Consider the following 24,436-nt stretch of genomic DNA (forward strand, 5'->3'; position numbering starts at 1 on the left):
AAGTGATCACAAGCTTAATACGGGAGGACAGTTTGCAGCTGCAGCCACCATTGTTGTACCCAATAGTGCCCCAGTGATGTCTCACACAAACTCCTATATATATATATATATATATAAGTGTAAGTGCTGTATGCTGGGTGATAATGGGGAAAGGCGGGGTTGCAGACCTGCCTAAGACATGCAGATGAGCATACAGCTATATTTGCATATTTGCTTTCCTGTGGAGGGTTTTTGTCACTTTTTTTACTCACCATAACTTAACTCAGTATTATGGTTTAGCCTATCCCATAGCCTCTCTTGCATTCCCAGTAAAATCAACCCCACACTGATGAGACCCATCAAGGTCGAAACAGCTGTCTGTGGGTGGTTTTCTGGGTATGCACCTTAACCCTGGCTGTGCTCAAAGCTGTGACCATGCAGCAAGCTTAAGCCTATAGGGAACCATGTTAAAAATGGTTATTGAGGCAAAAAGTGACACTGTGTGCTCATTTGCATGTCATTTCCCAGAATCCCTTGCTGCAGTGGAAGTGCTGTATGCTGGGTGTTAATGGGGAAAGGCGGGGTTGCAGACCTGCCTAAGACATGCAGATGAGCATACAGCTATATTTGCATATATATATATATATATATATTGCACCAATGTTTGGGAGGCAAAAAAGGCTTTTTGAAGAACAAGAATGCTTCATATTATGAACTTTGCCAAAAAATGTATCTCTATTTTCTTTATTTTTCTTGACTTTCATTCTAATTTTGACCAATTTTGGATTGAAGCATTAGATACGCTTAAGAAAGACTTTTTTTTTTTTTTTCATTTTGTTAACATATATTCTTGTTGTCTGTCTTAACGTCAGGTAAACCTGATATCACCAGTGCCTTTCTAACAATAAAGAATGAGGAAGACACAGATGTCCCCGATATCCCTGATTCTGGTTCAGGAGGAAATAAAACGTTTGACACAATGGGTAAGTCTAATGATATTGGTTTTCCATCTACATATTCCTGATTTTGGAGAAAATGTAATCATTGAACCAGAGATATAATAATGTAATCAATAACTATCCAAAGTCAGGCTCCACCTTTCACATTATTCCAACCCAAGTTCATGGGGAGCTAAGTATCAAGGCTGGCTCAAATTCTTACTATTTTTAAGTATATTCAAGGTTCATACAGTACAAGGAACTTTCAAGAGATGATTTAACCGCAAGGGCAGTAAACAATATAATGAGTCTTCTCCTTGGGATTAGAAGAAAGGATTTCACCAGCAGCAAAGGAAAGGGTCCTTTACAATAGGAGCAGTGACAGTGGAGACTGATGGCAGAGACAATAGACATCTTTAGGAAAAGGTTATGCAGGGAATTGAAAAGCAAGTTAAACATATGAAGGATGTTAATCCATTGAGTAATCTGCTCCTCCACTGGTGTCTGTCAATAAGAAATATATTTTTCTGCTCATGAGCCATAATTACCAAATATTTCACTGAGGTTTTTTCTGGGGTTGGCCTTTCTTTGGATCAATAGAACTATAAATATAGGATGTTTCTCAAACGATTACATTTAGCGAAGTTTGAACTTGATAGATATAGGGTATTAACCATACTGCGGTCCAGATACTATTAAAGGGAATGCTCTGTGTGTGGTAGTTGATAGTTTTAAAAGGTTATATTTACTCAAAAGAGAAGTAATAGGTGCAGTAATACCAGTTATAGTATGTGACGGTAAAATATAGTATGTGGCAAGCCAAAAAGGCCCATCTGCGAGGATCCAGACGAGCTAACTGTGATGTTGACTTTCTGCATAGTAATCTGTTCTGACCCTCAGGAAAGGGTGTTTTTTTACATTTAAGTCTCCTCTCACAAGTGCCACGAACGTGTGGGTTGGTGAGAACAGGACAGAAGAATGGACATTTTGACTTGAAAACGTTTGCCCCCCTCCCCCTAACACCCTCACCCCCCCCCCCCCCCCCATATATCTCTATATGAGAGAGAATAAATTGTTTGATAGCAAAAAAATGTTCTCACTCCCTGTGTCAGGGCTTTCTATTGATGAGAAGTACATTTCATTTTTTGTTACTACGTTATTGATTCTTTCGTTCTGTGCCTTTGCCTGTTACTATCAGCATATGTGTAGAAGAGCTCACACCGGCTGCCGGCTACATTTCTGCCATACACAATATTGTTTTTTTTCTGATTGAGGACTCTTGTAATAGAGACTGATGTGTACTGTGAAGCTCTGAACTGTTTTTTCTCCAGCTCCCCTGCTCTGTGAGTTCTCCCTTCGGCTGATGGGAACTCTCCATGTGATTCCTTTAGCTTGTTTTGATAAGGCTGACATGGTTTTGTAAACATTGTATGTGGAGTTTTCTGCGCTAAACACATTGTTATGTAAATACACTTTTCCTTTTATTGCTATTATTGATTCCTTTCCATTTTGGGGCGTGCTGGGAATCCTCTCTAGTGGCTTCTATTATGTTTTAGATGAGACGCTTTTGGCATCAGATCACCATAGCAATGGCAGCCGGGCCGATGATGTCATAAATCGTGACGCTGATGTTTGGACCGTATGAATACACGGGGGAAGGGGAGCCTTTGTGTATATATAGAGGAGCTGGCACGGGTATACTGCGATAATATAATCTCCTGGTGTGCCGATATGGAAGATGACCTATTACGGGATGCCGGTGGTCATAGGTGCAGCCTAAGAATTGTCAAAAAACCTGTTTTATATAACATTTTATAACTGAAATGTGTTTTTTACATGGAGGGAGTGTCTAAGGGTGAGAGTGATGGGATGAGGGGCATTTTGGGTGATGGGAGAAACTGTGAAGTGCCCGAGATGGAAACGATTTGGAAATGAAGGGCACTTTGTTATAGGAAATCTAAAGAAAATGTGTTTCTTTTGAGAACACATTTCATTTTGATTTGCTAGAACATTTTTCGGGGGGGGGGGGGTTAAATCAAATTTTTATCGCGATATATATTGTTATTGTGATCATTTTATTGATATCATTATTGTGGCAGTTTTTTTGTAATCGCCCAACCCTAACTGGCACAGAGTACCACTTATCGCTTCTGCTTGAGACAGGTCTCAGCTGAGCTGCTCACCATGCTGCTCTTCATATAAAGCATGGAAGGAAAAAAGTAGGAAATGCTGCTTTTCATATGTTATAACTGGTGTTACTGCTCCTATTGCTTCTCTGTTTTGCATCTTATATTGTGACTAGTAACACACATTTGGGCAAGCACCCTATTTTTAAGATCTCTCTCTTTTTTGATATTTAGTAAGAGATGCTGGAAGGTGTTTTATAGAGTAGCACTGCTTAGTAAATATGGCTTTTTGGCTTTAGAGAAAAGTTATGTGTTTAAACACCAGCTTTGGAGTTATACATCTTAAAGTGTTGTTTTGGCGCATTAACTGATTAATTCTTTGTTATTTAGCGGTGCATGGCTCACCACTTGCAAAGGAAGAGGAGGATATATACTGCAAGGAATATAACGTCGTGTCCAATCAGCCAGAAGTACTATACACCCAATCTATAGAGAAGATTCTTTCTGAAGAAAGAGCGATCTATAAACCAGTAGATGGAGGGTCCAAACAAGCCCAGGACAGTCCTTCAGAGTTCACGATAAAGACAGCACCTGAAAATGAAACTGGTTTCTGCATTCTTGTTGATCCCATCATACCACAAGGAGCAAAGCCAGATGAAAGATATATCTGTCCTGAGTTCATGGACAAACCCAGGCTGTACGAATGCCAAGAATGTGGGAGATGCTTTCGGACTTTTGAGCGTCTTAAGATTCATAAGAGGACACACACTGGCGAGAGACCCTATTCATGCAATGAATGTGACAGAAGCTTCAGTCAGCAATATAACCTTATTACCCACTTGAGAACACACACCGGAGAAAGACCATACAACTGCAAAGAATGCAAGAAGAGCTTCACTCAAGTCTCAAATCTCATCCAACACCGGAGAACCCACACAGGGGAGAAACCATACAAGTGCCCGGACTGTGAAAAGTGCTTCAGTCAGAGTACTAATCTCATGAAGCACAAGAAGACTCACAAAAGAGCACAAGATGGCAAGACAAATACAGCTCACCCTCCAGATCAAATCCCTGATTAGAAAGAAAGCATATGTGAAACAGTGCTTATTAATATACTGTATTAGCTCCTGTTCCTAACACTGGTACTTTCCCCATGACAACAGTATGTGATGAAATCTTTATTGACATCCCACGGGGGACTATAATTCAGAACAATCATGCCAACGAAAAAAGTTCTACAAAGTTCAGCAGTAATTTGGTGGGTATCCAAACTCAAACACAACAAAGAGAAAAGCATTCACCCGCATAAAATCTCACAGTTGTTTTATATTATAGTTCAAGTTATTTTTAATATTTTTGCAAATTTTGTACTGAAAACTAGAGATGGGCCAGCTTTTCTTCAAACTTTGAATTGTCTGCGAAAGCCGCATTTTTGATTTTCATTTATCATTTTTGATATTTAACAAATGTTTCTGTATTCGAAAAAAAGTTTTGCAAGAATGCAAAGAAGCATAATCTTTAGTAAAAGGGAAGCGAACTTAAAAGGTTTGCTTTTATGAACTTAAAAAAAAAATTGCAGCAAAATGGAGATTTAGGCAGAATTGCGTTCCTTTGCGTGATTTTTTTAACAAAAAGTTCAATTAACTTTTGCAGGTTTGCAAAGAAATAGAAAAGTTCATCTGAACGTTCGCAGGCCGAACTTTGACACACAATGTGAAGCTGGGAGTGTGAGGATGGTGCAATGTGTGTGTAATGTGAAGCTGGGAGTGTGAGGAAGGTGCACCGTGTGTGTAATGTGAAGCTGGGAGTGTGACGATGGTGCACTGTGTGTGTAATGTGAAGCTGGGAGTGTGAGGATGGTGCACTGTGTGTGTAATGTGAAGCTGGGAGTGTGAGGATGGTGCACTGTGTGTGTAATGTGAAGCTGGGAGTGTGAGGATGGTGCAATGTGTGTGTAATGTGACGCTGGGAGTGTGAGGCTGATGCAATGTGTGTGTAATGTGAAGCTGGGAGTGTGAGGATGGTGCAATGTGTGTGCAATGTGAAGCTGGGAGTGTGAGGATGGTGCAATGTGTGTGTAATGTGAAGCTGGGAGTGTGAGGATGGTGCACTGTGTGTGTAATGTGAAGCTGGGAGTGTGAGGATGATGCACTGTGTGTGCAATGTGAAGCTGGGAGTATGAGGATGGTGCAATGTGTGTGTAATGTGAAGCTGGGAGTGTGAGGATGGTGCACTGTGTGTGTAATGTGAAGCTGGGAGTGTGAGGCTGGTGCAATGTGTGTGTAATGTGAAGCTGGGAGTGTGAGGCTGATGCAATGTGTGTGTAATGTGAAGCTTGGAGTGTGAGGATGGTGCACTGTGTGTGTAATGTGAAGCTGGGAGTGTGAGGATGATGCACTGTGTGTGCAATGTGAAGCTGGGAGTGTGAGGATGGTGCGCTGTGTGTGTAATGTGAATTTGGGAGTGTGAGGATGGTGCACTGTGTGTGTAATGTGAAGCTGGGAGTGTGAGGATGGTGCACGTGTGTGTAATGTGAAGCTGGGAGTGTGAGGATGGTGCACTGTGTGTGTAATGTGAAGCTGGGAGTGTGAGGCTGGTGCACTTTGTGTGTAATGTGAAGCTGGGAGTGTGAGGATGGAGCACGTGTGTGTAATGTGAAGCTGGGAGTGTGAGGATGGTGCACGTGTGTGTAATGTGAAGCTGGGAGTGTGAGGATGGTGCACTGTGTGTGTAATTTGATGCTGGGAGTGTGAGGCTGGTGCACTGTGTGTGTAATGTGAAGCTGGGAGTGTGAGGATGGTGCACATGTGTGTAATGTGAAGCTGGGAGTGTGAGGATGGTGCACTGTGTGTGTAATTTGACGCTGGGAGTGTGAGGACGGTGCACTGTGTGTGTAATGTGAAGCTGGGAGTGTGAGGATGGTGCACCGTGTGTGTAATGTAAAGCTGGGAGTGTGAGGATGGTGCACCGTGTGTGTAATGTGAAGCTGGGAGTGTGAGGATGGTGCACTGTGTGTGTAATGTGAAGCTGGGAGTGTGAGGATGGTGCACGTGTGTGTAATGTGAAGCTGGGAGTGTGAGGATGATGCACTGTGTGTGTAATGTGAAGCTGGGAGTGTGAGGATGGTGCACCGTGTGTGCAATGTGAAGCTGGGAGTGTGAGGATGGTGCACGTGTGTGTAATGTGAAGCTGGGAGTGTGAGGATGATGCACATGTGTGTAATGTGAAGCTGGGAGTGTGAGGATGGTGCACTGTGTGTGCAATGTGAAGCTGGGAGTGTGAGGATGGTGCACCGTGTGTGTAATTTAAAGCTGGGAGTGTGAGGATGGTGCACCGTGTGTGTAATGTGAAGCTGGGAGTGTGAGGATGATGCACTCTGTGTGCAATGTGAAGCTGGGAGTGTGAGGATGATGCACTGTGTGTGCAATGTGAAGCCGGGAGTGTGAGGATGATGCACCGTGTGTGTAATGTGAAGCTGGGAGTGTGAGGATGGTGCACCGTGTGTGTAATGTGAAGCTGGGAGTGTGAGGATGGTGCACCGTGTGTGTAATGTGAAGCTGGGAGTGTGAGGATGGTGCACCGTGTGTGTAATGTGAAACTGGGAGTGTGAGGATGGTGCACTGTGTGTGTAATGTGAAGCTGGGAGTGTGAGGATGGTGCACTGTGTGTGTAATGTGAAGCTGGGAGCGTGAGGATGGTGCACCGTGTGTGTAATGTGAAGCTGGGAGTGTGAGGATGGTGCACTGTGTGTGTAATGTGAAGCTGGGAGTGTGAGGATGGTGCACCGTGTGTGTAATGTGAAACTGGGAGTGTGAGGATGGTGCACCGTGTGTGTAATGTGAAGCTGGGAGTGTGAGGATGGTGCACCGTGTGTAATGTGAAGCTGGGAGTGTGAGGATGGTGCACCGTGTGTGTAATGTGAAGCTGGGAGTGTGAGGATGGTGCACGTGTGTGTAATGTGAAGCTGGGAGTGTGAGGATGGTGCACTGTGTGTGTAATTTGACGCTGGGAGTGTGAGGCTGGTGCACTGTGTGTGTAATGTGAAGCTGGGAGTGTGAGGATGGTGCACCGTGTGTGTAATGTGAAGCTGGGAGTGTGAGGATGATGCACGTGTGTGCAATGTGAAGCTGGGAGTGTGAGGATGGTGCACGTGTGTGTAATGTGAAGCTGGGAGTGTGAGGATGGTGCACCGTGTGTGTAATGTGAAGCTGGGAGTGTGAGGATGGTGCACCGTGTGTGTAATGTGAAGCTGGGAGTGTGAGGATGGTGCACCGTGTGTGTAATGTGAAGCTGGGAGTGTGAGGATGGTGCACCGTGTGTGTAATGTGAAGCTGGGAGTGTGAGGATGGTGCACCGTGTGTGTAATGTGAAGCTGGGAGTGTGAGGATGGTGCACTGTGTGTGTAATGTGAAGCTGGGAGTGTGAGGATGGTGCACCGTGTGTGTAATGTGAAGCTGGGAGTGTGAGGATGGTGCACCGTGTGTGTAATGTGAAGCTGGGAGTGTGAGGATGATGCACTCTGTGTGCAATGTGAAGCTGGGAGTGTGAGGATGATGCACTGTGTGTGTAATGTGAAGCTGGGAGTGTGAGGATGGTGCACCGTGTGTGTAATGTGAAGCTGGGAGTGTGAGGATGGTGCACCGTGTGTGTAATGTGAAGCTGGGAGTGTGAGGATGGTGCACCGTGTGTGTAATGTGAAGCTGGGAGTGTGAGGATGGTGCACTGTGTGTGTAATGTGAAGCTGGGAGTGTGAGGATGGTGCACTGTGTGTGTAATGTGAAGCTGGGAGTGTGAGGCGGGTGCACCGTGTGTGTAATGTGACGCTGGGAGTGTGAGGATGGTGCACTGTGTGTGTAATGTGAAGCTGGGAGTGTGAGGATGGTGCACTGTGTGTGTAATGTGAAGCTGGGAGTGTGAGGATGGTGCACTGTGTGTGTAATGTGAAGCTGGGAGTGTGAGGATGGTGCACTGTGTGTGTAATGTGAAGCTGGGAGTGTAAGGATGATGCACCGTGTGTGTAATGTGAAGCTGGGAGTGTGAGGCTGGTGCACCGTGTGTGTAATGTGAAGGTGGGAGTGTGAGGATGGTGCACTGTGTGTGCAATGTGAAGCTGGGAGTGTAAGGACGATGCACGTGTGTGCACTGTGAAGCTGGAAGTGTGAGGATGGTGCACTGTGTGTGCAATGTGAAGCTGGGAGTGTGAGGATGGTGCACAGTGTGTGCAATGTGAAGCTGGGAGTGTGAGGATGGTGCACAGTGTGTGCAATGTGAAGCTGGGAGTGTGAGGATGGTGCACCGTGTGTGTAATGTGAAGCTGGGAGTGTGAGGATGGTGCACCGTGTATGTAATGTGAAGCTGGGAGTGTGAGGATGGTGCACCGTGTGTGTAATGTGAAGCTGGGAGCGTGAGGATGATGCACTGTGTGTGTAATGTGAAGCTGGGAGTGTGAGGATGGTGCACTGTGTGTGTAATGTGAAGCTGGGAGTGTGAGGATGGTGCACTGTGTGTGTAATGTGAAGCTGGGAGTGTGAGGATGGTGCACTGTGTGTGTAATGTGAAGCTGGGAGTGTGAGGATGGTGCACTGTGTGTGTAATGTGAAGCTGGGAGTGTAAGGATGATGCACCGTGTGTGTAATGTGAAGCTGGGAGTGTGAGGCTGGTGCACCGTGTGTGTAATGTGAAGGTGGGAGTGTGAGGATGGTGCACTGTGTGTGCAATGTGAAGCTGGGAGTGTGAGGCTGGTGCACCGTGTGTGTAATGTGAAGCTGGGAGTGTGAGGATGGTGCACTGTGTGTGTAATGTGAAGCTGGGAGTGTGAGGATGGTGCACTGTGTGTGTAATGTGAAGCTGGGAGTGTGAGGATGGTGCACTGTGTGTGTAATGTGAAGCTGGGAGTGTGAGGATGGTGCACTGTGTGTGTAATGTGAAGCTGGGAGTGTAAGGATGATGCACCGTGTGTGTAATGTGAAGCTGGGAGTGTGAGGCTGGTGCACCGTGTGTGTAATGTGAAGGTGGGAGTGTGAGGATGGTGCACCGTGTGTGTAATGTGAAGCTGGGAGTGTAAGGATGATGCACCGTGTGTGTAATGTGAAGCTGGGAGTGTGAGGATGGTGCACCGTGTGTGTAATGTGAAGCTGGGAGTGTGAGGATGGTGCACTGTGTGTGTAATGTGAAGCTGGGAGTGTGAGGACGGTGCACTGTGTGTGTAATGTGAAGCTGGGAGTGTAAGGATGATGCACCGTGTGTGTAATGTGAAGCTGGGAGTGTGAGGATGGTGCACCGTGTGTGTAATGTGAAGCTGGGAGTGTGAGGATGGTGCACCGTGTGTGTAATGTGAAGCTGGGAGTGTGAGGATGGTGCACCGTGTGTGCAATGTGAAGCTGGGAGTGTGAGGCGGGTGCACCGTGTATGTAATGTGAAGCTGGGAGTGTAAGGACGATGCACTGTGTATGCAATGTGAAGCTGGGAGTGTAAGGACGATGCACGTGTGTGCAATGTGAAGCTGGAAGTGTGAGGATGGTGCACTGTGTGTGCAATGTGAAGCTGGGAGTGTGAGGATGGTGCACAGTGTGTGCAATGTGAAGCTGGGAGTGTGAGGATGGTGCACAGTGTGTGCAATGTGAAGCTGGGAGTGTGAGGATGGTGCACCGTGTGTGTAATGTGAAGCTGGGAGTGTGAGGATGGTGCACCGTGTATGTAATGTGAAGCTGGGAGTGTGAGGATGGTGCACTGTGTGTGCAATGTGAAGCTGGGAGCGTGAGGATGATGCACTGTGTGTGTAATGTGAAGCTGGGAGTGTGAGGATGGTGCACTGTGTGTGTAATGTGAAGCTGGGAGTGTGAGGATGGTGCACTGTGTGTGTAATGTGAAGCTGGGAGTGTGAGGCTGATGCAATGTGTGTGTAATGTGAAGCTGGGAGTGTGAGGATGGTGCACCGTGTGTGTAATGTGAAGCTGGGAGTGTGAGGATGGTGCACCGTGTGTGTAATGTGAAGCTGGGAGTGTGAGGATGGTGCACTCTGTGTGTAATGTGTATCTGGACGTGGATATAACCAGACAACAAAAAAAGTTATGTGAATAAAAAAAAAAAGACAAAAACCCTCCACCGTACATCAAATAAAAACTCTAATTGTGAGCACATTCACGTATCAGACAGGTCTGCAACCCTGCCCTTCCCCATTATATCTTAGCATACAGTGCTTCCATTGCAGCCACAGATTCTCTCACTTCTGTAACCCAGGCTGGCCTGACAAAGCTGTGTAATATGGCAGGCATAAGCTTACAAGAAGCAAAACGTGACGCACTGTTAGTGCTCATTTGCATGTCATTACCCAGAATCCCTGGCTGGAATGGAAGCACTGTATGCTAAGAGATAATGGGGATGGGCAGGGCTGCAGACCTGTCTGACACGTGGATGTGCTCACACGTGGTATATTTATTTGCCCGGTGGAGGGTTTTTGTAACTTTTTTACTCTACATAACTTTTTTTGTGTCTAGAGGTTAATACATTTTATTACCGTAGTGCTGTATGCACTTATTTTCTTGTCATTTTCTTTCATATGTTTTCAACTCTGAGAGTATAAGAAACTTACAGCCTTTGTTCTTTAGGCTGAGGCCCCAGTACCTCCGCTGCACGCGCGCCCGCGAGACTGGCAGCGCGTGCAGCCGATTCCCCGGTCTGCAGGGAGATGCAGACCAAAAGACCGGAGGGGGCGTGGCGAGGGAGTGACGGGGGCGCGGCCATGACGTCACCCGGCAGGTTCACCCTCATTGGCTGAACCGCCGGGGGGCGTGGCTTAGCGCTCCGTAGCAAGTCCTGCTCTCAATTCTATTGAGAGCAGGAGCAACTCTCGCCCCAGCGCTGCGGCCCCCCCTCGCAGCGGGCCTGGTGCCATTGAGGGGAGGGCTCTCGTCCCTGCAGCATCCGCCACAGCGGGCGCTGCAGTAGCCAGCGGGGTCCAGCCCTAAGGCTGCAGTTCAAGCTGCCGTTTAAAAAAATATATATTTTTTTTCCCCCAGTCAATATGTGCATCAATACAATTTGCACACGGACAAGTGATTAGCTAAGCTGCAGATCGATCTGTTATCCTGTAATCAATCGCTTGCTCGGGGCTATTTAATTCAGTTCTTGCACAGCATTTTGGGAAATGTAGTTCCTAGAATATGATTGACTGGACAGTTACTAGATACAATTAGTGCACTGCTAGAGCGAGGGCGGGGCTCAAGAGCCAGAGCCTATCAGAAGGGGACGGGGCTGTCACTTTGGAAATGCTTCCTACATTAGAAACATTAAAAAAAATGTCTTTAAAACATTTTTTTTTTTAAATGCCACAAGTATTTCCTCACAGTACAGAGCTGATTTATTAAAACACATGTAGGATATGGCTTGAACTGCAGCTTTAATATGTTTCTGATTTTGTGATTGTCACCGGGGTTGAGTGCTGAGGATTTGTTTTTTCATGTCACTAATATTCATTTAAACGGCGTAAGTGCCGAACGACTTCAATGGGTTACTGGCTCTGCACTTCTTAAACCTGGGCGGTGCTGAAATGCTGTGTAATACGGCAGGCATAAGTTTATAGGTGTCCATGTCAAAATGGATGAGAAGTAGAGTGACACACTGTGCTCATTTACATGTCATGTCCCAGAATCCCTTGGTGTAGCGGAAGCACTGTTTGCTCAGAGATAATGGGGAAAGGCAGGGTTGCAGACCTGTCTGAGACTGGGAATGTGCTCACAAGTGGGATTATTATTTACTGTTGAACTCCGGGAAGATTTGTAAATCAGTATGGCTGACCTGAGCAAAAGAGGAGAGCTCTTGAAAGCTTGTCTTATAATATCTATTTTTAGTCCAAATAAATATGGTATCATCTAATACTGAAGTACTCATTTACTCTGCACTATCGCAACTGGACTAACACGGCTATTTCTATTTCATTTGCTTTATGAAACACACACGGTTTACCTGGCTCCATACAAATAAATACTTTTTTCTTCAACCCCCACCGGGGTTTTAAATTCCCACACTGTAAATAATGTACACACCACGAGTCTTATATATGTAACGCCCCCCCTCCCCAACCTCAGATAGGGTCCTCTAGGGGAACTAACTCTCCCGTTACATGTCTGTGTGTGGTGCGTACCTGCTGGCAACAGGAGGGCCTGAGTCTCCCACGGTGACATTGGGAACAACAGGACAGGTTTCTGGGGTTGTGCCTTCGTTCTACTCAATGGTGCAGCGCCTCCATCTCCTGCAAGCCCCAGGGATATGAGGTGGAATCCCTACAGCAGAACTTCCCTCCCAGGGATTAGAGATTCCAGTCTCACACACTGTCTCTTTAAATCAGGACTCTTTATTCAAGTCCAGCAGCAGATTACAGCATACAGGTACAGGCCGTTGCTCTCAGCCAGCTGTCTTCCTTCAGGATGTCCCCCTGACACCACTCTGGGCCTGGGGCACCCAGAGTGGGTCTAGCTCTTCCCCTGCACCCTATGCAGGGCAGGAGGTATTTGGTCCACCTACTATAACTCTTATCAACTCTAAGCATCCTCCTCTCACTACCTCCTACTCCTCACTCACTACTCTGACACTACTGACCTCTACTGACTAAATAGGAAATGCAACTGCCCTAAGTAGCTTCAGCAGGCACCGCCTCTGTGTCTCTTGATTGGACACAGAGTCAGGTGACCTACCTTCACTTCCTTAGTGCAATTGCTTGAGGTGGGGGAAACCCATGATTACTCCTGGCACCTGCCCTTACACAGGAATTACTGCCAGGAGGAGGGTAGAAATATAGCCCAAAACCACACAGGGCTATATATATATGTTAAATAAAATGTTATTATTTTTTGTTATTCCCCTTAGAGGTAGTTATCTTGACCAATCTCTCTATTAGCCCTATTATATCCACGGTAGATACAGCTCAACCCCGTTATAGCGCGATCCGCTATAACGCGGATCCGCTTATAACGCGGTTTGAGTGTAGACCCCGAATTTAAAAAAAAAAAAAGTTTTTTTAAGTTTTTTTTTTTGCACACACACTCACTGCACACTGCATACAGTCACAGCACACTGCATACACTCACAGCACACTGCACACACTCACAGCACACTGCATACATTCACACCACACTGCACACACACAGCACACTGCACACACTCACAGCACACTGCATACACTCACAGCACACTGCACACACTCACAGCACACTGCACACACTCACAGCACACTGCACACACTCAGCACAGAGCACACACACAGCACACTGACACACACACACACAGTCAAATACACACACACACACAGAGACACACTGTCTCTTTAAGGGAGCTTGCTCTCGCAAGACGGAAGCAGGAAGCAGAGACAGGGAGAAGAGCTGCCAGATGCTGGGTAAGTGCTGTGTGTTGTTGCCGCTGCCCCACCGGGTCTGGAAACGCTGGGAGAGTTCTCAGCTTTCCCCCTCCGGCGGACACAGTACAACCACAAAAACCCAGAGGACCGCGCTATAACGGGGTTAAGCTGTACTTTTCGAATAATACACCAATACCAGGTTTTGATAATACTTTAATAGGTTGAGTGCAGCATTTTAGGATGTTTTTTCTGATCTACTCTGATCGGACTTTGCAGTTATGTTGTTTCTTCCCATATGCACCCCTCAAATTATGATATAATATATACAGATGTTATGGTTGAGCGGTGATCACCTTGTGTGTTTATATACCCCCATATATAGTGCAGTAATATCTCAAAAGTTTGAACTGCAGCATAAAAATAGCTATATATATATAAAATGTTTTATTTTTATTTAACCCTTTGAGTGCCACAGCCCCTCGGGCCCCTACGAAGCCGTCACATGATCGTTCCGTCACTGAACGGAAGGGGATGAGTCACCCCCCTTTTGGTTCCCATCAGTATAAGTCGCGTTCTGCACCCCACAGCGGCGCGGGACACCCTCTCCCCTAGCAATATGAGCTGTCATTTTGTTATACAAAGCCATTAGGTAATGGTACCACTGGAGTGCCGGACCCCATTATGCAAGTCCTGGGGCACACAAAGGGTTAAAGGCATGAAATGGTTAAAAAAAAAAAAAAAGGCATTCATCACTCTGATGTAATCTCTTCCATGTTGCTTCTATTAGTACTTTGGATATTAGGGGCACTGACCCTTTAAGTGAAAATGCCAGACATGGGGTGGACAACCTTTTTTTCCAGGTGTGCCAATTAGAGAGGTTATGAGGGCTTCTTGTGGGTGCAGTAGTGTTAGGGAACATAGAAAAACCGTGTTAAAGCTCCAGGAGGTCTGTAATGATGCCCTATGGGCAGTAATAAAATAATGATGGGTGTTGACACCGGAAAATAGGGATTAAGGGGCTGCGGTTTTCTGTATAATAGATTGATGGGGGTGACAAGGAGGGAACACAGTGGGGACAGCCAATTGTGATATGCAATCACTACGTCCCACTAGCCCTGGCTATGCCCGGCATGGAGTACCCTCTACTCACAATGATATGCCGCCTTGGTCACCCTTTCTTGCAGCAGCTGCCCTGACGCTGCCGAAAGCGTCTCCTCCAGGCACCCGGTGGTGAAGCAGATTCTCTCAAACAGCAATAGAACAAGGTAAGAATCAATAATCCCGCCGCTCCATAATGCAAAAATAGGCACTCACCAGCAAAAAAGTGGTTATAAAAGTATGCTTTAATGAACTACATAAAAAAGAAAAAAACAGACAGTGCTAACTACTCTCCCACGCGTTTCACGCCCACTATGGCGCTTTCTCAAGGAGTAACAAGGTGGGGGAGGTCCTGGGTATTTATGACTCTCCCTGTCATACAAGACAGCAGATATAAATAATTAATTACATTTGTCTTGCAGAAAAAACAGAGAAAACAAAGGAAGAAAAGAGAAACAGAACATCCCACAATAAAAACAGACAATCTGCAGGAGACAACCCACACAAAAGCAGCAAAAATCACCAAAACTGATGAAATAAACTTATGTTTTGCATATGTTTTGCATAGATGGTGTCCTTATTGAGTAATAGAGCAAATAACACAATGAGAGACTAAGCTTGCAAATAAAAGTAAGCTAAACATACCAAGTTCCTCATATGACATAATAGTGTGACTACAGATACATCATTCATCACAAACCTATGTAAATAATGCAATAGATCTAAAAATAAAGATCATTAGTAATGCACTAGAGATGCACAGTAATAAATGCAAAGATGTCATTTAAAGAGAAATCAATTAAGGCAAAACATTAACACATATAGCTGATATGAATACAGCAAGATGGAAAAGAAAAAGAAGAAAAAGGCAACAATGTATAAAAATAACTAAATCTGGAAACTGAGGGACACACTGGGTGGGAATAACAGAGAGTGAACTAATTGGAACACAATAAAATGGATAAACTGATGGAAAAACTAATATTAATTTAAATATTATCATGATATTAAAGAGAAATAAATCCTCTTGAGTTTATGTATCAGAAGGTTATGTAGATAATAATAATAATAACATTCATAGTATATTCTAATAAACACTACTGAATGAATAATGCTAAATAAATCATACAAAATTTATAAGAAGCTTTTTAAATTCCAATCAATGTTTAACCCATTAGGTACTAGAGTATTTAGTGCGAAAATCCAAAAAGCCTCACGTCTGTGAAGCAAATTGCTTCTATCTCCCCCCCTAAAGTGTGGCTTCACAGATTCCAGTGCAACACATTTGAAGTTAGTCAAACTTCCATTCTGACAATTATAAAGATATACTGTACATACATACCTTGCCATAGTCTGCAAGCTTACAATGCTTTGGCCAAAGAATTTAACTAAAAGCCTGTCATGGGAGACCAGGACTTCTGACACGTATTTATATTTGTACTGGGATCATTCACTAGGCAAAACAAGGTAGTAAGAACAACTTGCAGTTTATTCGGGAAACCCCGCTTACAACACAATGAATTCAGAAAATAAGGATACAAGTACACTTACTGGGTGTATGGGAGTGAAATCTAGGCTCTACTAGGAGCACGGCGTCTGCTTCGGAAGGCTTAACCTGACAGGGATATACAGCTGGGCTTCCTGGTCCGCTTTTTGGTTTCAGTTCCTAGCTGAGACTGCTACATTCTAAAATTAGAACTTGGACCTTACGTCTGACTTCAAAACGAAGCCAGTTGCTCTGCTATTCGTGACAGAGCAACTTTGAAAAGCAAGCCCTAGCTTCACTGACACAAGTCACTAGATCGTCTGGTTCTCTGAGTCGGCTTCCTCCTTACATACACTCTGCTCAGCTATCCTTAGCATGGAGGTACACTGGCGACACACTTTATTCGAGCTCGGCTAGTCCCACGAATTCGGGTATACCCGGGTGTATTGAGGTTTGTGACTGTTTTCTGCCCGAGTGCATTGAGGTATTTTCCAGGCAGGGATTGAAGCATTTTATTCCCGCTGGCTGCAATACTGCACAGTATATATATATATATATATATACTGCATTACAATTCATGAATTTATGCCATCTGGTAGACACGCGAAGCATTGCAGCCTATTAAATCCTAATCATTATCATTTAACAGATCAGCCGCCCGTCAGCCAGGCATGAACCCAGGCTGGGAAGGCAAACGCAACGGGGCTTGTCAGAGGTGAGGAGCGGCGCATTCCAGGTATCTGCCAGGTACATACTGGGTATTTGCTCGAATAAAGTGTGTCGGTGCAGTAGGAGGAGCCACCAGAGCGTGGGAACCCTATCCCACTAGCCAATAGGAATAGGTGCTCGTCCTTTGGCTGACATCAGAAAAGGCGTGACAAGATGGCTCGGGATGCCCCGTGGGCGGGACATATGAATTGACGAATGGGAAATGCGCCAAAACTCTGCCGCTTCCCCCGTCAACCCATTGCCACCTACTAGGCAAGCTCCACTGAATCTGGCAGACCAAAGTGTCCTCCCCGCAGGGGGTCTCTATACTCCGGACTCAGTACTCCGCCCTGCCCAGCCACTTAGCAACCCAATACCTCTCAACATCCCGTCTCCTCTTTGAACTCAGATGTTTATCCAGTCTTTCCGGCACCTATATGGATGCCCGGGCTGACAGAATAGACATTTATAGTAAAAGCACAAATGAAATAAAACATACTTTAATACATAGGATCACTTGGAGAGACTCATATTTGTAAGGCAAATAGGACTGGGATATCTGGGCTTGAAAACCAGGAGTCTGGGTACACTGGGCAGCCTCGGTGTAATTCGACCCGCGTACCGGCAAATCATGCCTGCACGACAGGGAGAATTAGGGGACTACCAGTATCTTTGGCCCCCGAACTCCTGCAAACAAAACCATTGCATTTCTACCCAAATATCCCACCTAAAACTTACACATAGAACGTTTCATGAGTCTAGGGTAAAGGGAACATGAAAAGTGGAAAACCAGGGGACACTTTAACTTTTACATGTTATAATACCTGGCCCCTGGCTTATGGTGCTAGGTAGCTGCCAGGGGCCCATGGTTCTCAGTAGTAACCACATGGGCTTAACCTTTTATTGTATAGCCTGGTTATTCCCTTACCGTCACACCTCCCACCTCAAGACGAAGGCTCTTGGGCAGCCACCTCATCCGGTGTCTCCGCAAGCCTAGAAGCTCTGGAGGTACGTGGGTCTCTGACGGGAGAGTCCATCAGCATTGCCGTGCTCATTGCCCTTTTTGTGCTGAATAGTAAAGCAAATTCCTGCAAGGACAGGCTCCAGCGAAGCAACTTTCCGTTCTCCCCCGACACCCTCTGTAACCAGCTGAGGGGATTGTGATCTATGATGACAGTAAAAGCTCTACCATACAGGTAGGGCAGAAGTTTCATCAGTGCCCACACAATTGCCAGGCACTCCTTTTCAATGGTGGCATAAGCCACCTCCCGAGGCAACAGCTTATGACTCAGGTAGATGATCGGGTGTTCTCCCCCATCCCGCCTAGCTGGCTCAGTACAGCACCGATACCATAGTCTGAGGCATCAGTCTGCACCAGGAATCGTTTGCTGTAATCGGGTGCTGCCAGGATACATTTCAGAGCCTGGAATGCCTCCCCAAAAGCAGGAGACCAGGCAACCAGAAGCTAGAGTTTCTTCTGGGTCAAGTCAGTTAGGGGGTTGGCCAGGGCGCTGTACTGGGGGACAAACTTCCTATAGTAGCCAGCGGTGCCTAAGAAAGCCATAACTTGCTTCTTTGTTCAGGGCCCTGGCCACTCGAGAATTGCCTCTACCTTAGCCGGCTCCGGCTTGAGATGCCCCCCACCTACCCAATGCCCAAAGTACAGTACCTCTGCCATCCCGACTAGACACTTAGATGGTTTGAGTGTCAGCCCTGCTTCCCTGATCCTTTTCAGCACCGCTGCTACATGTACTAGATGGGATTCCCAGGAATTGCTAAACACAGCTATGTCATCCAGGTATGCCCTAGCAATGCTCTGCTTCCCTTCCAGTAACCTATTGTCCAGGCGTTGAATGGTAGCCGGGGCATTCTTCATCCCGAATGGCATAACTAAAAATTCATATAAGCAACTCAGAGTGATGAAAGCTGACTCCTGCACCTCCTGGGTCAGAGGGATTTGCCAGTACCCCCTGAACAAATCCATTGTAGTCAGATACCTTGCCCCTGCAAGCTCATCTAAAAGTTCGGGCATGGGATAGGCATCTGACACCATCTGAGCGTTCAGCTACCGATCGTCCACACAGAAATGAGTGGTTCCGTCCTACTTAGGTACCATGACTACCGGTGAAGCCCTAGGACTCTGAGATAGTACTATTACCTCTAGGGCCAGCATCTCTTCTACCTCCTCCTCTATGCTTCTCTTCACCTCTGCTGATACCCGATAGGCATTCTTATGCAGAGGTCTCTGATCCCTGGTGTGTACTGGGTGATCAGTGATGTGGGTCCTGTTCGGCTTATCCGTGAACAGGACGTAGTTCTGTTCTACCATAGCCCGTGCCTGCACCCACTGGAGACCTATCTCTACTTGCTCTACTGTGCCCCCTTTCCTATCCTCCCCTAGGAGATCGGGCAGAGCTTGGCTTGCCGGGTCCACCCTCTGTGGGCTACATGTAGCCAGCCCTGATGGCTCACTCGGAAAATATGCTTTCAACATATTGATGTGATATGTTCTATGTCTCCTGATCTAACTGTACAACATAGTTGCACTCGTTCATCCGCCGTAGAACCGTATATGGGCCAGCACAGACAGCCATGAGTTTGTTCTGCTGAGTGGGCTTCAGCACAAGCACATGCTGCCCAGGGATGAACTCTCTGCTACTGGCATTTTTATTATACCTACGCTTCTGCTTGGCCTGAGCATCCTTCAGGTTAGCTTGTGCTAACCCCATGATCATCTCTAACCAGTCCCTGAGCTCTACCACATACTATAGCACAGAAGCATCAGTATCAGTAGTCTCCCCTTCCAATCCTTCACGGAATAGGTCCCCGGACCCTGCGACCATATAGAAGCGCAAAAGGTGAGAACCCGGTGGACTCTTGCGGTACCTCTTGGTATGCAAACAGCAAATGCTGTAAATGAGCCTCCCAGTCTCCCTGTTCAGCTTCTACAAAAGCTTGCAGCATCTGCTTCAGGGTACCATTGAACCGCTCACACGCTACATTTTGTCTGGGGGTGGTAAGGGGCAGTACGGAGGGCTGTCACCCCACACCTAGCCCAGAGACACTGGAGCAATTCAGATATGAATTATGTCCCTTGATCGGTTAGAACAGGGCTGCATAACATACGGCCCGCTGGCCACATGCGGCCCGCCGGGGCACCCCATGCGGCCCGCGATGGACCCCCTTCAGTCCCCCCTTCTTCACCCCTCTTCCCTGATAGGGAAAGAAGGAGCGCGCTCCAGCAGTGTCTGTGCGTGCTCTCCCGTAACCTCCCTCCTCACTCCTCCAGCACAGGGACGCGCTTTAGCAGTGTAACGTGACCCGGAACTTCCCGGTCTGCTGCTAGAGCGCGCATCCTTTGCGCTTCCCTCACGCTTCCCTGCCGCCACCGCCACCACCAGGTAAGCATGGGGGGGGGGGGGCTGCTGAAATGGAATGGGCTGGTGGGCTGCTGACATGGGAGGGGGGTGGGGGGCTGCTAACATGGGTGGGGTGTAGAGGGAGAGGGGGGTTGGCCCGGTATTAAAGGGTTGCACCCCATATGGCCACCCCCTGACCTCACCAGGGAGGCAAGGGGTTAACTGGACTGCGGTCCAGGAATGTGGCTTACACCTTGTCATGTCAGGAAAATGTATGTTCCCCTGTCCCCATGTTTCATTATAATGTTAGTGTCTGCACCACAAACACACCGGGATCCCTCCGGGAGGGCAAGGGTTAATAGTTGTATAGTGACTATAGCCCTTCGTTTAATTTTCCCGCCTTTTCAGGCACCATTTTGCAGGATCCCATAGGCCGCCATTGGAGCTCCATTCCTTTCAATGGCGGATCTAGCTGTTTTGGACCTGTTTCCCTCGAAGACCAGCAGGTGGCGTCCGAGAGGAGGAGTGGCGGTTTCCCATTGTAAGTCAATGGGCTCATTGACTTCAATGGAGATTCCTCGACGGCGCTTTCCAGGAACGAGTTGGCAGCCATCCAAACCGCGAAACCGCAAAGCGGATACATTGTCTGAAAGAGAGCTTTCATCACTGATTAGTCAAGGTCAACATCAAGTGGCGTGGGAATCTTAGGTTCTAGGGCACTCAGAAATAAAATTATTTTCGTCCCTAGTTCCTAGGCCTCCCCTCACTCGACCACCACCGGGTCCCAGAATCCAGGACCCCTAGAAAGGGTCGTGCTGGCAGAGCGGATCGCGCCATAGGTTCCAATGGCGGCGGCAGAAGCAGCACGAGAAAACGGCTAAGTCCGAAACCCTGCACATCATATCCCATATCTCCGGTTCTGGAGGGTCCAGAGGGCCATGGTTTGGGGTGCCTGTAGTCACTGCTCCGGCATGGCTGCAAAACCATTCCTGACCCTCTCTGACCAACCCGACGGAGTATGGACCACCCTAAAGGTTCGGGAGTTTTTCCCATAGATTTCAATGGCGGCTAGGCCCCATTGACTGGCTATGGCGGAAAAACCCCATAGGCTTCAACGGCGGCGATGCCCAGTTGAAAGTCTATGGCGGCAGACTCCCATAGCCGCCAGTGGCGGTGGATTGCCGTTGAAAGTCTATGGCGATGGAGCCCGTTGTTTTCAATGGTCATTTAGTGGAAAACTGTGATTTATTTTACAGCGGAGAATTTTGTGTTGAAGTATGAAATGGTTTAAGTGGTATTTGTGTATCTCCGGTTCTGAAGGTTGCAGCGGGCTGAAACTTGGACCCTATAGTGTCCCAGTTCCGGCAGTAAGGTCTGGGAAGTTTGGACCCGCTGGACCTAACGGAACCGGATGTTTTAATATATATGTGTTTTAACTTTACTACTGTATTCCAAAGCGGGGATAAAAACCCGCGAAGATTCCTTCACACAAAGGAATGCAAATGGTCAGGGGGGCGACCCAAAGTCTAGGAACCAAGTACTGATCAAAAGACTCCGCCACTCTAACTGTTTACATGAGGGCGGAGAAGCATCAAACTGTAGTGGTTTGTAAGTGTTATATCTTACACTTACAAACAATGAAGATTCTGCCAGATACTTCATCAGGTAGACTGGCCGGCGCCCCTGATTAGATGTGGGGGACATGGGTTAAAACTGTGTTTCCACATTAGGGATTGGATACAGATAATTGTTCACCAATAGTCTGTATTCAATGTTAAGAATAAGGGTTACAAAGGTATATAAACTGTGTCAACCCTACAGTTCTTGTTCTTCTGATTTCATCTTGAATGTCACCGGATTGCTGGAGAATTGCTAGCTAATACTTCTCCATTCCCCAACCCTAAGTAAGTGTTACCTTCTTGCCTGTTAATTGTACTATATTGCTGTGTTCACCTTTTTAAGGAATAAATATATTTTATTATATCTAAGCCTCGTTCAGTTCAACCAAGATATTTGGTGTTTGTTATATCTTGTCATAAGTTACCGTGACATGGGGGGCTGCTGACATGGGAGGGGGCTGCTGACATGGGAGGGGGTGGGGGGCTGCTGACATGGGAGGGGGTGGGGGGCTGCTGACATAGGTGGGGGGCTGCTGACATGGGAGGGGGGCTGCTGACATGGGTGGGGGGTTGCTGACATGGGGGGGTGGGGGGTTGCTGACATGGGATGGGGGCTGCTGCCATGGGAGGGGGCTGCTGACATGTGAGGGGGAGGGGGCTGCTGACATGGGAGGGGGGTGGTGGGTTGCTGACATGGGAGGGGGCTGCTGACATAGGAGGGGGTGGGGGGCTGCTGACATGGGTGGGGGGCTGCTGACATAGGAGAGGGTGGGGGGCTGCTGACATGGGAGGGGGGTGGGGGGCTGCTGACATGGGTGGGGGGCTGCTGACATGGGAGGGGGGCTGCTGACATGGGAGGAGGGTGGGGGGCTGCTGACATGTGAGGGGGTGGGGGGCTGCTGACATGGGAGTGGGGTGGGGGGCTGCTGACATGGAATGGGCTGGGTGGGCTGCTGAAATGGAATGGGGGGCTGCTGACATATGGGGGGGCTGCTGAAATGGAATGGGCTGGGGGGGCTGCTGAAATGGGCTGGGGGGCTGCTGATATGGGCTGTGGGCGGCTGCTGAAATGAACTGGGGGGGCTGCTGATATGGGCTGTGGGTGGCTGCTGATATGGGCTGTGGGGGGCTGCTGAAATGGGCTGTGGGGTCTGACTTTGTTTTCCTTGTGAGGGGGGAGAGTGGTGTGAGTTGCAGGGGGGGGGGGAAGAGTGGTGTGAGTTGCAGGGGGGGAGTGATGTGAGTTGCAGGTGGGGGAGTGCTGTGAGGTGCAGGGGGGAGAGTGATGTGAGGTGCAGGGGGGGAGAGTGATGTGAGGTGCAGGGGGGTGATGTGAGGTGCAGGGGGAGAGTGATGTGAGGTGCAGGGGGGGAGTGATGTAAGGTGCAGGGGGGAGAGTGATGTGAGGTGCAGGGGGGATGTGTGTAGTGTGCAGGGGGTTATTGTGTGTTTGATGTGGAAGGGGAGTATTATGTGTGTGGGTGAGGGGGAGAGATGAGGGTATGAGAGATAGAGGGGGAGCATCGCAAAGGTTGATAGTGAGGGGTTCTGGGGGAGATATGAGGATGACAGAGACATTGTATCAGAATTATAAGGAATGTAACAAAAATTGCAAAAGGGCAATTAAATTAGCAAAAATGGATAATGAAAAAAGGATTGCAATATAAAGTATGGTCAACCCTAAAAAGTTCTTTAAGTACCTTAATAACAAAAAAATGAGAAAAGAAAATATAGGACCCTTTCAGTGTGAGATGAGTAGGCAGATTATTGGAGATAAGGAAAAAGCAGAGGTATTAAACAAATTCTTTGCCTCTGTGTTTACCAGGGAAGAATCAAGTTCAATAGTAGCGCCACAGGAGGAAGCCACAACCTCCATATTAATGACCAATTGGTTAACTGAGGAAGAAGTTCATAAGCGACTTGAAAAAATTAAAGTAAATAAGGCACCTGGCCCCAATGGCATACATCCAAGAGTTCTCAAGGAGTTAAGCTCAGTAATAGCAAAACCATTATATTTAATATTCAAGGACTCCATTTCCACAGGCTCAGTACCACAGGATTGGCGTAAAGCAGATGTGGTGCCTATATTTAAAAAGGGAGCTAGATCACAACTGGGAAATTACAGACCTGTAAGTCTGACTTCAATAGTAGGGAAACTACTTGAAGGTTTAATACGGGATAATATTCAGGAATACCTAATGGAAAACAAAATTATTAGTAATAGTCAGCATGGATTTATGAAGGATAGATCTTGCCAAACTAACCTTATTTGTTTCTTTGAGGAGGTAAGTAGGAATTTAGACCAGGGTAATGCAGTTGATGTGGTCTACTTAGATTTTGCAAAGGCTTTTGATACGGTTTCACACAAGAGGTTGGTGTACAAAATAAAGAAAATTGGACTCAGTAATAATATATGTACCTGGATTGAAAACTGGTTAAAGGACAGACAACAGAGGGTTGTCATAAATGGAACTTTTTCAGGTTGGGCTAAAGTCGTGAGTGGAGTACCTCAAGGATCGGTACTGGGACCCCTGCTTTTTAACTTGTTTATTAATGACCTTGAGGTTGGGATCGAGAGCAAAGTCTCCATCTTTGCTGATGATACTAAATTGTGTAAGGTAATAGAATCAGAGCAGGATGTAATTTCTCTTCAGAAGGACTTGGAGAGACTGGAAACGTGGGCAGGTAAATGGCAAATGAGGTTTAATACAGATACATGTAAGGTTATGCATTTGGGATGCAAGAATAAAAAGGCGACTTACAAATTAAATG

At 46.9% G+C, this 24,436-nt stretch overlaps 1 protein-coding gene across 3 annotated transcripts in view; it reads left to right on the forward strand.

Moving 5' to 3' along the window:
- LOC142467290 (uncharacterized) overlaps positions 1–14,659 on the forward strand; it is a 62,070-nt gene extending 47,411 nt beyond the window's left edge. Inside the window, exons 7-9 of one of the 3 annotated variants that reach the window (XR_012788353.1) lie at positions 852–962; positions 3,434–4,301; positions 14,579–14,659. Coding sequence is in view for 1 of the 3 variants with exons in the window: in XM_075572772.1 (XP_075428887.1) it covers positions 852–962; positions 3,434–4,122 (800 nt within the window). In the remaining 2 variants the exon portion in view is untranslated. Of the gene's footprint in view, positions 1–851; positions 963–3,433; positions 6,638–14,578 lie in introns of those variants that run through there. The other 2 variants (XR_012788352.1, XM_075572772.1) reach the window with 2 other exon arrangements.
- Positions 14,660–24,436: the final 9,777 nt, after the last annotated feature.

The sequence above is a fragment of the Ascaphus truei genome, chromosome 16, assembly GCF_040206685.1.
Source record: "Ascaphus truei isolate aAscTru1 chromosome 16, aAscTru1.hap1, whole genome shotgun sequence".
NCBI classification, from domain to species: domain Eukaryota; kingdom Metazoa; phylum Chordata; class Amphibia; order Anura; family Ascaphidae; genus Ascaphus; species Ascaphus truei.